Consider the following 16,805-nt stretch of genomic DNA (forward strand, 5'->3'; position numbering starts at 1 on the left):
CCCTCTGTATGTAAAGCAGGACAGCCGTGGGTCAGCGTGACCTGTGCCTCACCGGGGACAGAGCATGTGACCTGTCGGAAGGTGGAGGGGAGGAGCACGTTCGGAAGTTACCTCTGGGGACCGGTGTTGAGGCACAGTGAGGCAGCTGTGATGCCAGCGTTACCTATGAGTCCCGGCTGCTCCACTTCCGATCCAGCTCCCTGCTCATGTGCCTGGGAAAGCAGCGGAGGATGGCCCAAGTGCTGGGGCTCCCGCCACCCACATGGGAGACCCGGATGGAGTTCCAGGCTTCTGAAGCCAGCTCTCCGCATGAGCAGGAGTGGGGGTCACTCCCAGCCCTGGCTTAGGAGGGGCAACCCCACTGCTGACATTAACAGCCGGATGGGGAGAGGCAGGTGGGCTGTGAGCACTGGCGTGCCTGACATCCCAGCTCCTGCCCTTCCCCGTCCCCGTGACCCCTGCAGGCCGGCCTCGCGCAGGGATCTCCCAAGAGACCCCGCCGCTCGCTCGCACCTGCTGGATGGGGCAGAGTTGGCCTGCAGTGCGTGTTTGTGCTTTTATCTTATAAAATTGAGTCCTCTGCTTCTGTGGGGGCCAGAGAGACAAAGGTAGACAGAGTTCCCACTCCCTGATTAAGTACCATGTCCAGATGCCCACAATGGCTGGCACTGAGCCAAGCCAAGCCTAGCAGCCTGGAACTCAGTCCAGGTCTCCTGCCTCCCAGGGTCTTCATTTGCAGGAAGCTGGAGTTGGGAGCCAGAGCCGGGCTCAGACCCAGCTGTCCAGGGTGGAACCCGGGTGTCTGAACCAATAGGCTAAATGCTCACCACACTTTTTTATTGTTTATTTTACTTGAAAGAAAAAAATCTTCCATCCACTGGTGGTTTCCTCACATGCTGGGCCACGCCGAAGCCAGGAGCCTGGAACTCGGCCTGGGTCTCACGTGTGCATGGCGGGGAACCAGATACTTGGGCCCCCATCTGCTGTCGCCTGGGGTGCACATTAGCAGGAAGCTGGGTCAGAAGCAGAGTCAGGACTGGAACCCAGGCACTCTGATAGGGTACCCGGGTGTCCTGAGTGGCAGCTTAATCATTTCACCAAATGCTCATTGCCCCTCCAGACTGCACTTTTGTCTTTTATTCTGCTATTTAATTTCACCTTCATTTGTCAATACCAAATAGCATTCAAAAGCAGGCTTCTCCTCAGTAGCTATATTTTGAGGGTTTTTTTTGTTTTGTTTTTTTTTTTTTGGTTTTTTTTTTTAGATTTGTTTATTTATTTGAAATGCAGAGTTAGGAGAGAGAGAGAACGTGATCATGTCCAAGCCAGCGCCGTGGCTTAACAGGCTAATCCTCTGCCTTGTGGCGCCAGCACACCAGGTTCTAGTCCCGGTTGGGGTGCTGGATTCTGTCCCGGTTGCCCCTCTTCCAGGCCAGCTCTCTGCTATGGCCCGGGAAGGCAGTGGAGGATGGCCCAAGTGCTTGGGCCCTGCACCCGCATGGGAGACCAGGAGAAGCACCTGGCTTCTGGCTTCAGATCAGCACGATGCGCTGGCCGCAGTGGCCATTGGAGGGTGAACCAACGGCAAAAAGGAAGACCTTTCTCTCTCTCTCTCTCCCTCACTATCCATTCTGCCTGTAAAAAAAAAAAAAAAAAAAGTGATCATGTCCACTGGCTCACTATCCAAATGACCACAATAGCCAAGCCTGGGCCAGGTCGAAGCCAGGAGCCTGGAACTCTGTCTGGATCTCCCATCTGGGTGCAGGGGCCCAAGCACTTGGCCCGTCTTCTGCTGCTTTCCCAGGCACATTAGCAGGGAGCTGGATAGGAAATGGAGCAGCCAGAACATGAGCCAGTGCCTGTATGGGATGCTGGCATGGCAGGCAGCAGCTTAACCTGTGCTACAGCGCTAGCCCCACATTTTGTCAGTGTTCAAACCTGGAAAACAGCGAAGCTTCCTGCAGTAAATGCCTATACAGGAGCCGGTGTTTGGTGCAGCCCTTCAGTGCCGCTGGGGACACCCATACCCAGGTAGTGCCTGCTTTGAGTCCTGGCTCTTCTACTGCCGATCCAGCTCCCTGCTGATGTGCACCTGGGGGACAGCAGATGACGGCTCAAGTCCTTGGTCCCTGCCACACGCATGGGAGCCCCAGATGGGGTTCCAGGCTCCTGGCTCTGGCCTGGTCCAGCCCTGGCCATTGTAGCAATTCCGCAATGGGAAATGAACCAGCAGATGGGAGATTCTCTGGCTGTAATCCTCTGCCTTTCAAATAAAATGAAAACAAATAAATAATACCACTCTATTAAGAAATTAATAATAAAGAATAAAACCACCCATGTGCCCTTCAGTTGGACAGTTGGAGTTACACTCACCTGTGGTCCTCGAATGACAAGTGTCTCTTCCTCCATGAACACTGAGCATACACGCCCACGATGCAGGTGCACACTCACGAACACACGCCCACGATGCAGGTGCACACACACGAACACACACCCACATGCTCATAGGCACACACTTGCAGACACTCATGACACAGGGGCCCAAGCACTTGGGCCATCCTCTGCTGCTTTCCCAAGTGCAGGGAGCTGGGTTGGAAGTGGAGCAGCCGGGACTTGAACCAGCGCCCATATGGGGTGCCAGTACTGCAAACGGCAGCTTAACCCTCTGCACCCCAGCGCCGGCCCAGATGCACCTTTTAAAGAGGAAAACGCAGCAGCAGTGTTCACACCCACCGTGGAGGGACAGAGTCTCCAAGCGTTTTTCCAGCCCTCAGATGCCGAGCACTTAGTGAAGCGCTCGATGCGGATCCCTTTATGCAGTCCTCAGTGTCTCTTGGAGTCAGTCCTGATTTCCTGTCCCCTGGGGGCAGCCACTTCGCCCGAGGTCGCAGAGCTGGGTGGGAGTCCACCTGCTGGCCCGACCCCAGGACAGGGCAGTTTGGAGAAGCTGGAGTGGGGTGCGGGCTGGGTGCAGAAGACAGGACCACAGTGCACCAGGAGCTGCAGGTCTCTGACCGGGTACCACTGTCGGCTCCTCTGCCAGAGAGTCCCCCGCTCCGGGAGGTCACTGTTGGGACCTCAGACAATGGGCGGTGAGAGGCCGAATCCATTTGTGTTGCCGGGTGATCCCTTCCTCCAGGGGAAGGCACACTGGCTGCCTCCCGCCAGCCCCCTCCCCACCATGGCTCATCTCACCTCCCCAGAGCAGCGCCTTGGGCCCCTTGAGGTTTGGCCTGGGGTGGGGATGGGGTCCAGATGGACCTTCCCCTCCCCGAGGGTGTTGGTGCAATGTTTGGGGTCCCTGGGCTTTGAGAAGCAGTGAGCACCAGGGCCCCCTATTCTCCCTCTGCTCTGACCGAGCCCACCCTTCTGGAAGCCTGCAGTAGGCTGTGCCCAGGGCTGAGGCCGGGTCAGACCCTGGCATTGGTTGGGTTGGCTGAGCTGATTTTTCCAGGCAGGGTAGCTCCCTGCTCTGCATGCCCTGGTGCCCCTGTACTCAGCTGGCCTCAAGCTTTTTGCGTTGTTCCCCAAGGCTGCCCAAGATTCCCAGTGGCGGAGTTGAGGTGCCACCAGCACCCCCTGAAGGGGCACACGGCCCAGTGCTTTACCAACTAGGAGGAGATGCGCCTTCCCTACTGAGCCCCCAAGACGGAGCTCAGGGTGGGGATAGGGAGCAGAGATGGTGACAGTGCGGCACAGGGCAGGCCCTCAGCATCCATTCAGTGGATGCTAGGATTGGTGCAGAACACTATGAGCAGACAGCCCCACCCCTGGTGCCCCGGTACCCCGGCCTTCCTGTGGGGCTGACCAAGAACTGCACTGCCCTGGACAGTAGCCGCTTGCCACTTGTGGCTACTGCCATTGAAATGAATGAGAATGAGGGGCCGGCGCTGTGGCGTAGCAGGTGAAGCTGTCGCCTGCGGTGCCGGTTCGAGACCGGCTGCTCCACTTCCGATCCAGCTCTCTGCTATGGCCTGGGAAAGCAGTAGAAGATGGCCCAAGTCCTTGGGCCCCTGCACCCATGTGGGAGACCCAGAGGAAACTCCTGGCTCCTGGCTTCAGATCAGCGCAGCTTTGGCCGTTGCAGCCATCTGGGGAGTGAAGCAGCAGATGGAAGACCTCTCTCTCTCTCTCTCTCTCTCTCTCTCTGTCTCTGTCTCTGTCTCTGTCTCTTCTCTCTCTGTGTAACTGTGACTTTCAAGTAAAATCAATAAATGTTAAAAAATAATAATAAATGAATGAGAATGAAGCTTCAGATTGCTGTTCAGGTGCCCGGATGGGACAGGACAGGTACAGAGCAGCTCCGGCGTTGCAGGGTGGTGCTGGTTGGGAGCATGGCTGGGCCTTTGTGCTCCAAGGAAGAGAGGAAGCCACTGGGCAGTTTTGAGACCTGGGGAGCTTGGAAGAGGCAGGGCAAATAGTGGGTGAATTCGCAGAAGCCCGCGTGGTCCTGGGGTATGATCGTTCCGGGAGGTAAACAAGCTGCTAGCACTTTCCCACAGAGGCTGTAGGAGCTGGGGCTGCCGAGGTGGCACAGCAGGTTAAGCCACCACTTGAGACACCAGCGTCGCATCTGAGCGCCTGTTCAAGTCCCAGCTGCTCCATTTCTGGTCCAGCTCCCTGCTCATGCACCCGAGAAAGCAGCGAAAGGTGGCCCACGTGCTTGGGCCTCTGCACATATGCAGGAGACCCAAATGGAGTTCCTGGCTTCTGGCTTAAGCCTGGCCCAGCCCTGGCTGTTGCGGCCATTTGGGGAGTGAACCAGCCAATGAAACATCTCTGTCTCTTCTTAACCCCCATCACTCTGCCTTTCAAATAAATAAAATGAATCTTTAAAAAAAAAAAAAAAAGGCTATAGGGGCTTGGTGCATGGTCAGAGATGCCTGGAGTCGGTGCCTGGCTGGGGTAGCCACCTCCACGGCTCACGATCAGGGTCTCGGCGGCTCCTTGTTCAACTTACAGGTGAACAAAGTGGGGCTCACAGGGCCACCCCCACGCAGTGCCCTGCAGTCCAAGAACAGCCCCCGCTTAGAGCTTTAGAATCCAGAGTGCACTTGGGCATTCTCTGCTAGGCCTGGGGCTACTGCCTGGGGGTGACAGGTGGCTGCCCTGGGGAGCGGACAGCCAAGGGAGCCCCAGAACGAGGGCCTTGCCAGCCCATCAAGCAGTGAGCACCCCTCTGCTGTGAAGCCACCCGTGGGCCAGCAGGACCGAGGGGGCTCCCGAGGCTGTGGCCACCATGGCGACCAGAGCTGGGTGGCAGGGAGCCTGGCTGGTTCCTCTGTCCACCTCCCGTGCCCCAGAGCCACCTTGCAGGCACAGCCCTTCACTAGCCCCATCAAGTCGCCAGTCTCTGGCCCCTCTCTCCTTCGCCCCAGGTCTTCTCAGAGTGGTTTGACTTCTTTCCCATTTGCTGCTCAGGATGGGACCTGGGCTTTGCAGTCAGACTCGGGTTTGGTCCTGGCTGGACGTGACCTTGGGCCCTATCACCAGTCCCCTTTGCTGGCCCCGAGATGCTTGTGTGCACCCAAGGGAGTGTCGTTCTGCCTCCCCCGGACCCTGCTCCCCGCCCCACTCTGGGCCTGGCACAGGATGTGTGTGTACAAGGGAGTCCCGTGTGCACCCTGCACTCGCACTTGTGTCTTTGGGGACACGTGCACATGCGTGTATCATGTCCCACATGCAGGGGGCCTGTGGCTACGTCAGGTCTGGCAGCATCGTGGAGGGAAACCCCAGGGCCCCCCGCCTGTCTTTGTCCTGGCTTTGCCGCCACCACCCAGCACTCCCGCGGGAGGGCCCCAGGAGCTCGGTTTGCAGACCACGGGGCCGGCGCACGTGGCCCAGTGTGGGTGATGGCAGCGCCTGTGAGGGTTGTGAGAAGGAAGAAGTCAGAGCGCTAGCGACTGCCAGCTGAGGTTCGGTGCAGATAAACCACTTCCCACATGATCCACAGCCTTCCCTGCTCGGCCTCCCAGCAGAGGCAGTGGGTGGGGCTTTGCGGCAAGTCTGGTCCCATGAGCCCAATGGAAGCACTGAGACCACAGAGTATGGGCTGGCCAGGGTCACACGGCCCGGGCCTCCGCTGGGGACGCCCGGGACTCCACCAGCCACAGGGCTGCCTTCTGTCTCCCGCCCCGCAGAGCTGCCCTCCTCGGAGCACCTGAGCGTGGCCGATGCCACCTGGCTGGCCCTGAACGTGGTGTCCGGCGGCGGCAGCTTCTCTAGCTCCCAGCCCATCGGCGTGACCAAGATCGCCAAGTCGGTCATCGCCCCACTGGCCGATCAGAACATCTCGGTGTTTATGCTGTCCACCTACCAGACGGACTTCATCCTGGTGAGCCCGCTGCTCTCGCCGCCTCCCGGCCCCACCCACCCCAGGCCCTGCCCTGGCACTCACACCCCCCCTCCCCTGCACACAGGTGCGCGAGCGAGACCTGCCCTTCGTCACCCATACTTTGTCGTCCGAGTTCACTATCCTGAGGGTCGTCAATGGCGAGACAGTGGCGGCCGAGAACCTGGGCATCACCAACGGCTTCGTGAAGCCCAAGATGGGTGAGCTGGGGGCAGGAGAGGCTTGTGCAGGAGAGGCCCCAGGAAGCCAGGAGGTCCCGCCCCAGGCAGCCCCCTTCTCAGAGAGCGCGGGCTTCCGGCCACTGACCTGTGCAGCCGTCTGGCCGCTATCTGCCAGGGATGGAGGTCCAGGCAGCCAGCGCCGCATGTGCAAAGGCCCGGGGGCCCCAGGTGGACAATCCTGAGAGCCATAGATAGTAGTAGAAGCTGAGAAGCCCGCGTCTGGAGCAGCCGCTGAGTGAACCCAGCCCTCTTCCTGGGCTGCCCCGTGCTGTCCCGGCTGTAACATCCCTCTTCTCTCTCACAGTCCAGAGGCCGGTCATCCACCCACTGTCAAGCCCAAGCAACAGGTTCTGTGTGACCAGCCTGGACCCCGACACGCTGCCCACTGTGGCCACCCTCCTCATGGACGTCATGTTCTACTCCAATGGGTAGGGGCCCCGTCGGGCGCGAGGGCTGCCGGGGGGTGGGGGTGAGGGGAGACGTGCGTCTGTCTCAGAGCTCGGCTCTGAGAGTCTGAGGGGGGAGCCCCAGGCTCCAGGGGCTGACCCTTGGCTGAGGAGCCCCCAGCCGGGCTCTTCCCACTCCGTCATGGCCAAGACTAGCTGGGGCTGGCAGAGTCCAGTGAGTCGGCAGCGACCCCAGCCCGTGCCCTGAGGTGCGGGCAGACACAGGGACAGGGACAGCGGCCCAGCAAGGGCACATGTGGCCACGATGGAGGGCTGGCAGGGTGTGCCACACTGTGAAGTGCGGTGCCCGCCCCCGTGAATGCCGTGGAGTCATCCCCAAACCACACAGCTGAGGACACCCAAGGCTCCAGGCTGGCTTAGCCAGGCGGCGTCAGAGCCCGGGCCTGGGCCGGCTTCCTGACACACGGGGGCAAGGGCACCTCGGGGCCCCGCCCTCAAGGCTCCCCTCCCCCAGAGTGAAGGACCCCGTGGCGGCCAGCGGTGACGACTGTGGCCACATCCGCTTCTTCTCCTTCTCCCTCATCGAGGGCTACGTCTCCCTGGTGATGGACGTCCAGACACAGCAGAGGTGAGCTGGGGGCTCAGCCCAGGACGGGGCGGGCAGGCCCCCACCTTGCTGGTGAGCGGCCTGGCCCTATCGGAGTGGCCCGAGGCCCTGAGCAGGGCGGGGGCACAGTGGGGACCAGCCCTGCAGCCCTGCCCCCTGGAGGAGGAGGCCGCCCGGCCAGTGGGTCAAGGGCACCAGGATCAGGTGCTGCCTCCCTCCCTCTCGGGGGTGCTTCCTGGGGGGGGCCTGGGGGCAGCCTGGGACACCCCTCTCTCGCCCCGCGCAGGTTTCCCGGAAACTTGCTGTTCACCAGCGCGTCCAGGGAGCTGTGGAAGATGGTGCGCATCGGAGGGCAGCCGCTGGGATTCGGTGAGCCCGCGGGAGCCCCAGACCAGGGAGGGAGGCCTGGGGGGCTCCTGGGCGGAGGGCCCTGGGAGCTGAGCCTACAGGGGGAGGGCAGGGTGCGCGGGCCGGCCAGAGAGTCTGAGCGCACCCCGTGCCCCATGCCCTAGATGAATGCGGCATCGTGGCCCAGATCTCCGAGCCCCTGGCCGCGGCCGACATTCCTGCCTACTACATCAGTACCTTCAAGTTCGACCACGCGCTGGTGAGTGCGCGCTGGGGGCGGGGCCGAGAGGGGAGGGGAGGGGCTTATGGAGAGGGGCGGGGGCTCATGGAGATGGGCGGGACTGGGAGGGGCTGGGTGGGCGGGCAGGGCTCATGGAGATGGGTGGGGCTGGGTGGGCGGGGCTCATGGAGGGGGCGGAGCTCACTGGAGAAGGCAGGGCGGGGCCTCGGGGGTTGGGGCTCAGGCGTGGGCTTGTGCCTCCTACCCCGTGCAGGTTCCAGAAGAGAACATCAGTGGCGTCATCAGTGCCCTGCAGGTCAGTCAGGCCGCGAAGCACTATTCGCACTAGGAGGGCCTCTCCGCGCGCCGAGCCCGGCCCCCACCCCAAGATTGTTCTCGCAGTATTTCTCCACGGACTGGAAAAGCGGCCTCCGAGACCCCGAGGCAGGGGCCTCTGGGACACCCCCTGCCTCCCCCCACTGCGGCCCACACCAGGGCCTCTCCCAGGCCCCCCTTCCTGCCTTCCCCGAACCCTCCGGCCCCCCCAACCACGACCCGCCCCTGCTCGCAGCCCCACCCGCAGAAGACGAGCTGGGGGGGCAAGGAGCTGGGACCCCCCTCCGCCTCCTCATGCCGCCCGGAAAGAAGGAAGCTGATGGAGACACTGCGGCGCCCTGGGGGGCTGAGCGTGGGAGCCCCCGGAACCCCCCTGAGGCCCCCCTCCACAGCCTTGGGATCGTCAGCTCAGGGCCGGCTCCCTGGGACACGCGCGCACGCACGGCGGGGCTTGAGTGAGGGAGGCGGCCAGCAAGACTGTGCAGAGGGACCCTGTGCGGCCCCTCTCCCCGCGGGGAGGAAGGAATCCCAGGAAACCCACCAGCTCCTGTGCTCTCTGCTCCCCCCGGCCCCTCCTCGGGCAGGCACAGCCTCAGTTTCCCCCCAGCAGGGGCGTCCCCAGCATCCCAGACCTAGACCAGCACAGGGCTCCGCCGCGGTCCTGCCCACTCCCAGGGGACGTGGAAGGTCTCTGCTCCCAGCACCCTTGCCTGCCTGCCCCCACCGCCCGGGGCTGTGGGCACTCAGGACTGGCTTGACCTGGGAGGCAGCTTAACTGAGCCTTAATAGACGAAGTCGTGCTTTGTTTTAGTTCTTATTTAATGTATTTGCGCCCGGGCTGCTGTTGAAATCGAGAGATGAGGCCAAGCTGAGGTCTTCAGCCAGGGGGCCCCCCCGGGAGCTCCGTGTTGCCCTCCTTTGTGCGTGGCAGCTGGGAGCAGGGATCTGGTGCAGATCCCACAATGCCCTGGAGGCAAGTTGGTGGCTCTGACGGGACCTCCCGAGCCAGCCTGGTTGTGTCCAGGCATCCCGGGGGCCAGCCCAGAGGTGGGCAGCAGGTGGCAGCCCGCGAGGGGCGGGGGCTCTTGTCCAGGAGGACCCGGAGCTTCTGTGTGCGCTGTGTGGGGAGCCTGCGAGGATCTTGCTGTGTGGGGTGAGCTGGGTTGTGCTCTTCCCGGAAGGTCAGAGGGGAGGAAGTGTTGGCCTGTCCTCGCGAGGGGCTCCCGTGGGCCCCGCTGTCTCCCCTCTTCCCAGCTGGGTGGGACAGCAGGAGGGGCTGTTCTGTAGGTTCCCTGGGACTGCACAGGACCCACCCCACTCTTTAGGAACCCGCCCCCCTTTGACTCTAAGTTAATTCATTTTGCACAAAAGCTCCCAAAACAAACCAAATCTTGTCCGTTGTCTGCTGGTCCCCAGAGGTGGCCGAGTGAGCCCTGGCAGTGGCGGAAGCCCCCTCTCTTGACCTCGGAAGGCCTGGGTTGCCCGTAGCGTGGCTCTCCCAGCCCCATCCAGCCCTGGGCAGCCCCGGGCCCCGCCCCCTACCCTCCCCCCCCCCCCGTCACGTGTCCCTAGACCTCCTAGGACCTGTCCCTTGTACGCGCCTATGAATACCTGTGTTTTATGTTGATAGAGCTCTATACTGTAAATAGCATATATACTTGAGCAATATATACGTTAATATATACTGTGTGCGCGCGTGGGGGTGGGCCCGGGGCCCCCCGCCCGTGGTCTCTGCCGTGCACGCAGGCACGATTTTGAGCTGCCGTCTATTTTTAATTCAAGTATATAGGCAATACGATGACTAGAGAAACCCAGAGGGTCCCTGCGACCTGACCAGAGAGAAAACAAAACCAGCAAACCCAGGAGCCAGCATCCGGGACCCGCCGTGCTCTGGGTCGTGGGTCTCGCACCCCGACTCCCCAGCCAAGGCCTTTGGTCGGAGCGGAGTTGGGGGGATGGGGGGCAGGGAGACGTTGGTCCGGAGAGAGGAGCGGTTGGAAATTTTTCCTTCCACACAGAGCAGCCCCCCGCCCCTGCCCTCGGTCAGGGACCCCGCTTCACCTGCTGACCCCAATGCTGGCCGCTCACTCGGTGTGTGTAGTTTTGGGGTTTTTTTTCTTTTTTTTAAACCTGCAAGCTTAGAAACCTCAGGTTCTCCTCCCAGGTCTCCTGGGGACTGGCCGAGAAAGGCACACGTGACCTTGATGTTGTGTCTGGGAGGGGGCGTGGCATGAGAGCACCGTGCTCCGGCCTCCTGGGGGGAGCCATCGCCCCTGGGGACCCCACTTCTTGGCCACAGTGCACCCCGAGCTCTTCCCATGCCCTCCTCCTGGTTGTGTGAAAGCTGGCTTCGTCCTCGTCTCCATGTCCCGTGTGTAGTGTGGTCTCGCTGCGGGCTCTTAGGAGGAAGTCAGGGCGGGGGGTGGTCAGTGGCTGTCCCAGGGGCCGGCTGCCCTTGTCTGATTCCCATGCCACCTGCCATCTCCTGGCTTGTTACGTGAGAGGGTCTCTCCAGCTGCCCCCTCGGAGGACGCCTGGCCCTGCCCCAGCCTCAGAGGGGGCCCGCAAGCCTCCTGGCTCTGGCTGGTGAGGACTGGGGGAGGGGCAGGAAATGGGACCCCCCCCCCCTATTGAGTCTGCAGGGGCAGGGCAGGCTGGTGAGCCGGGAGCTGCTCCCTGGGCTGCAGGGGTCTAAACACCACCCTCACCCTCACCTGCTCCATCCCTGCACGCTGCAGACAGCATCGACCCCCCTCTCCCCAGTGATCAAGACCCCTTCCCGCTCAGCCCTATACACGGGGCTCCCCGAGCTCCCAGGCCTGACCCGGCAAAGGTTCTGGCATGGCCCCTTCCTCCAGGGAGACCTCCAGAGCCTCCGAAAGGCACAGCCCATGCTGCTGCCCTCAGTTCAGGGCACAGGGCAGCGCTGGGGGGCCCTGGAGCCTCCCAAACCAGCAGCATGTGTCACCTCCCTGGCCCACGGCAGCCGGGGACACTTGGTCTGGCGGGGCTTGTTCCCTGTCCCAGCAAGGGTCCCCTCTGCCCGATGCATGCTCTTGGGAAATGAACACCCCCCACCCCCGGAGGAGTCCCTGGGCCACCTTGCTGAGCCTCCAGATCTGGCCACGGGGGCCAGGAAGGCTTTTCCTGGCTGGCCCCAGCTACGAGGGGCAGGGGGTACAACAGAGCATGCCAGCCCTGGGGCGGGGGAAGTCGAGACCACCCCCCAAGGGAGACAGGCACTAGGGTCTGGGGTGGCTTGGGGAGCAAAGCCTGGTGAGGGGAACAGGGTCTCCGTCTTGGAAGACCAAGCTTTGGCTTCCAAAGCGGGGATCCGCCCACAGCTGGCCTGGAGGGAGGTGGGCGGCCGGGGCAAGGGGAGCCCAGCCCTTTTCCTGCCTTTTTTCTTTGACTGTCAAACCAAGACAAGTGGGACTCTCCCTCCAGGCCCCCCTAGGGAGGTGGCCGCCTTGGTGGGGAGGTGGGGCCGAGGGCACCAGGAGGGCCCTCACCCCCACCCTTGCCAGGGGCTGGGACACCCGCAGGGGTCTGTGGCGCTTGTTGTAAGTGGACGGGCGAATGCAGGAGCCACGGGTGCAGGTGGTCCTTGCTCCCCCGCGAGGGACAGGACACTGTTCTGTGCATGTTTAGACAAACACGGGTGTGTGTGAGCATGTGTGTGTGTGTGTGAGAGAGAGCACACGTGTGCTTGTGTGAAGCTTGCACCAGGCTCACTCAGTACAGCGGTGGTGGAGGGGGTGGGGTGGAGTGCGGTGGGTGGAGACCCTAGAGGTGGGGGCAGAGCTGTCCCCAGCAGGGCTGTGGCTCCCCAGCACCAGGCCTGCCTGCCCACGTGCACTGTTCCAGGGCCCCGGGTCCTGAAGAGCAAGGTCACGGGGCGGGGTTGCCACCTCGCCAGCAGAGCCCGGGCCAGCAAAAGGTGCATACCCCAGGTAGGGGTAGGATGAAAAGGCCAAGTTCCCCTCTGCTGCCTCGGTTTACCCATATTCAGAAACGGGCCACAGAGAGTTGAGCAGGGTTGGCTCCAAAAAAAAACAAAACCAAACCATCCCGAGCCCTCCTCTTGTTGCTGTATGCCAAAATCATTTCCGTTACCCCTGAGGTGGAGGAGCAGGGAGTGGTCCGTGCACTTGGGGGGGGTAGGGAGGCCTGTGTCCTGCCCCGGAAGTCGTCTTGGGGGGGGAGGTGGGGCACCTCCTGGCCACGCCCTTCCGGCCTTTGCCCCACCTGCCGTGCCCAGGTCACCAGCAACAGAGGATGCACCCACGGTAGGGGGGCCGGTGGGGGGAGAACTGGCGGGCCGCCCACAGACCCTCTAGACTCATGTACTGTATGATGGAGAGGAAAAAAAAAGTACCTAATGTTTCCCCCCCCAAAAAAAAAGACAGTATATTTTGTACTTTGTAAAGTGTTCATTAAAATGAAGACGAAAAAGGCGTGGTGTTGCCCAGTGGCTGTCTGAATCTGCGCGCATGTGTCCGGGCCCCTCCCCCCCATCTCGCTCCCTGTCTCAGTACTGGGGGACACAGGCCAGGGGTGTGGTCATGGACACTCACCCTGCACCCCTGGAACGGCTACCGGGACAGGCAGCACCGTGTCAGGCACCCGAGGAGGCAGGGAGCCAGGGGGACCCGGGCCAGGCTCGCTCTTACCACAGCTTGCTCTGGGGGAGCCCACTGGGGTCCACAAGAACCTGACCCCACCTCTGAAAGCTTCTAGCCCATGGACCTGTAGGAGACACGCTCAGACCCTAGCACTGGGCTGAGGGCTGCGTGCCCCGTGGTCATGCACACAGCTGGCAGCCTGGCCTGGCTGTTGGCTACAGGGCTCCATTCCTCCCTCTGTGGGTCTCCTCCCAGTATGGCGCCTGGCCTCCTCTGGAGCAGGGGATTCAAGGGCCCAGCTGTGTCTCGTCCTGAGCCTCAGATGTCTCCATGGCGTCCACCCTGCTCTGTGGCCCGGCCCTGGTTTGGCATGGGGAGGAAGGTTCATGAAGGAGGTGGGAACCAGCAGGGGACCATCTCTGGGAACTGGCTGCTCCTCCCAGACCTCTGGAGTTGGGCAAGGGCCTGAGGCTGGAGCCAGGCCCTGCTGTGGGCTTCACAGCCCCAGGAAGGGCTGCTTGAGGCTAGAAGCCCAGAGCAGACCTGCCCAATGGACAGGTGCACCTTGTGTTGCCGAGGCTGGGGACTTCATAAAGAGGAGAGGCTCACGGGGGTTCTGGTCTTGCAGGCGGGAGGCCCGGGACAAGCAGCCGTATCTTCTGGACTCTGGTGAGGGTCTTCCGGCTGCTTCCCAGCCTGGTGGGAGGCACTGTGGTGGAGGCACATGTGAGAGAGAGCGATAAGGAAAGATCCAGGGGCCAGCCTTGCTCTGTCACACTCCATGTCACAGGAGCCCCATCCAGAAAGCCAGTGTGAACCCCACCGAGGGCACCCCCAGAGACCTGACCACCTCCCACCAGGCCCTACTTGTTCCAGACCCCACCAAGCTTCCAGCACAGGAGCCCTGGGGTGCACACTCAAGCCGCACCCAGCACCCCACATCCCTTCCCTAAGTGCTCCGGTTTGGGGCTCCACCTGGGGAGGTGGCGCACTGCGGCTGCCCAGGCAAGAAGATGGGCCCAAGACCAGGAGAGTGTGGAGCTGGGGCAGCCTTCACTCTGTACCCCCTCTGATACTCTCCATGGAGGGCAGGTGAGAGCAAGACCTGAACCTGCACGTGGCCCCACCCCCCACACCTCACCTGGGACCCTCAGGAAAGGGAGCCCTGGAGATGCAGAACACTCAAAGTGGAGGCTGAGCAGACCCTGGCCAGCCCCAGCCCCAGGCCAGAGTGCTCTGGCCACTTTGAGGGCTTTTCTTGGGCCTGTGACAAGGCTGTCCCCTTCAGTCCCCCCCGGAGCCAGGACATCCATGGGGACCCTTGACTGATTGCACCAGACTCTCAAAACGGCTCCAAAGCCACCAGCGGCCACCCCCTAACTTGCCACTGTGCATATCCAGGTGTGCTGGGAGCTAGGGAGCCAGGGGACTCTGCCACAGCCCCTGCACCCAGATGTGGAGACCTGGAAAGGAGCTGGGGGGGGGGCGGCCACTAGGGGGCGCTGTGCTCTGGGACTAGACAGTGCCCAACAGGCTGGGTGGTAGACTTCAAGAAGCAGACTCCGGGCAGGCATCATGGCACAGCCGGTAAAGCCGTTACCTGTGATACCAGCATCCCATTCGAAGCTCTTGTTCAAGTCCCAGCTGCTCCACTTCCGATCCAGCTCCCTGCTAATGCACCTGGGAAGGCGGTGGAAGATGGCCCAGGTACTTGGGTCCCTGCACCCACATAGGAGAGACTGGGGTGAAGCTCCTGGCTCCTGGCTTCTGCCTGGCCCAGGCCTAGCTGCTGTGGCCATCTGGGGAGTGATTCAGCAGACGGAAGACCCCTCTGTCCTCTCCTCTGTAACTCTTTCAAAATAAATAAACCAGTTTACAAGAGCGAGCGAGCGAGCCGCCTGCACGCAGGGCGCCGGTCACACGCTCAGTACAGCGAGGGGAGGCTGCAGCCTGCTCAGGCTCATTTTTCCCAGGAACCCAAGGATCGCTCGTGGCCACCCAGCTAACAGCATCGCAACCTATGTGTGCCCTCGTCCAAATGCAGCAGGGGCTGGGGAATGCAAACAGGGAGGGGGCCTGGTCCGTGGCAGGGACACCCCAGGGACCCACAGAAAGCCCCACCAGGCCGGCGCCGCGGCTCACTAGGCTAATCCTCCACCTTGTGGCGCCGGCACACTGGGTTCTAGTCCCGGTTGGGGCACCAATCCTGTCCCGGTTGCCCCTCTTCCAGGCCAGCTCTCTGCTGTGGCCAGGGAGTGCAGTGGAGGATGGCCCAAGTGCTTGGGCCCTGCACCCCATGGGAGACCAGGAGAAGCACCTGGCTCCTGCCATCGGAACAGCGCGGTGCGCCGGCCGCAGCGCGCCTACTGCGGCGGCCATTGGAGGGTGAACCAACGGCAAAAGGAAGGCCTTTCTCTCTGTCTCTCTCTCACTGTCCACTCTGCCTGTCAAAAATTAAAAAATAAATAAATAAATAAAAATTAAAAAAAAAAAAAAGCCCCACCAAGGAAGCCCTGGTTGGGAAAAGGACATCTCTTACTATACATGGGCCGCTACATCCATGGTCAAATTTGTTCCTGGAGCTGCATCTCAGCTGCCATTCTGGGGGGAAGGTTTATAAACCCACCCCCTAGCTTTGATAGACATCTTGTGCCACCCACAGCAAACCCCAGCTGGCATGAACCAGGCCCCATGGGCACTGAGCGCCTGTCAGTACTGGGACTTCCCAGAGAGACACCCTCTTCACCTGACACTGCGGTGGTGACCTCAGATCTGGCCCAACTGCGAAAGGAAAGGACACACACAGTCTTCAACTTCAAGTTTATAGGAAAAAAAAATATAAATACCTACGAATGATCTTCACGGCTCAGTGAGGGTCCCTTGAGCCGTCCCCAGCGTGTTGGGGTGCAGCAGGTTAGGCCTCCATGTGGGACAGCTGCGTCCCATACTGGAGCGCTGGTTGGAGTCCTGGCTGCTTTGCTTTGGATCCAGCTCCCTGCTAACGCACCCTAGGAGGAAGCAGAAGATGGCCCGAGTCCTCGGGCCCCTGCAACCTACACGGGGCACCTGGACGGAGTTCCAGCCTCCTGGCTTCCCCCTGGCGTGGTGCTGGCTGTGAGCATTCGGGGAGTGGAAAATCTCTCGTTCGCTCTGAAGTCTTCCCCTGGACACCCAATTGGTCCTTACAGCCTCAGGGCACAGCAATGAACTGACGCACACCCTGGTTGACAGCAGGTGCCGGCTCAAGTGCTTGGGTCCCTGCCACCCACGTGGGAGACCTGGATGGAGTTCCGGGCTCCAGGCTTTCGTCTGGCCCAGTCCTGGCTGTGGAGGGCACTGGCATTTGGGGAGTGAACCAGCAGGTGGAAGTTCTCAGTCTCTGCCTGAGAACAGAGAAGGGGACGCGGTCCCACAGGGAATCAGGTGGCTCTGCCGAGGGGCTCCGGGCAAGACCAAGGTGGTTCTCAGGCGCAGCCTTCCCAGCACCCCCGCTGCCCGCCACCCCGTGTCTCCAGCTTTCCCCACAGCCCTGGTGTTTGCTGAGTGAATGACTGAGAGGCGTACGGTCCTGGCCGGGGTGTGCGTGCCGGCTGTCTCCCCACCGCACTCGGGGAGCAGGGTCCGTCCAGAGAAACACCATCTGCTGGAGTGGTCTTCGCTGGCTTTTTTGTGTCTTTATCAAAAGCCTT

The 16,805-nt window shown here is 61.7% G+C and overlaps 1 protein-coding gene across 1 annotated transcript in view; it reads left to right on the plus strand.

Moving 5' to 3' along the window:
- The window catches only part of CASTOR2 (cytosolic arginine sensor for mTORC1 subunit 2), a 45,019-nt gene extending 32,071 nt beyond the window's left edge, over positions 1-12,948 (plus strand). Inside the window, exons 3-9 of the mRNA XM_062180025.1 lie at positions 6,141-6,334; positions 6,420-6,552; positions 6,878-7,001; positions 7,495-7,608; positions 7,874-7,956; positions 8,100-8,194; positions 8,430-12,948. Of these exons, the coding sequence (XP_062036009.1) occupies positions 6,141-6,334; positions 6,420-6,552; positions 6,878-7,001; positions 7,495-7,608; positions 7,874-7,956; positions 8,100-8,194; positions 8,430-8,504 (818 nt within the window). The 3' untranslated portion in view covers positions 8,505-12,948. The remainder of the gene's footprint in view (positions 1-6,140; positions 6,335-6,419; positions 6,553-6,877; positions 7,002-7,494; positions 7,609-7,873; positions 7,957-8,099; positions 8,195-8,429) is intronic.
- The last annotated feature ends 3,857 nt before the right edge of the window (positions 12,949-16,805 follow it).

The sequence above is a fragment of the Lepus europaeus genome, chromosome 21 (assembly GCF_033115175.1).
Source record: "Lepus europaeus isolate LE1 chromosome 21, mLepTim1.pri, whole genome shotgun sequence".
In the NCBI taxonomy this organism is placed as follows: Eukaryota; Metazoa; Chordata; class Mammalia; order Lagomorpha; family Leporidae; genus Lepus; species Lepus europaeus.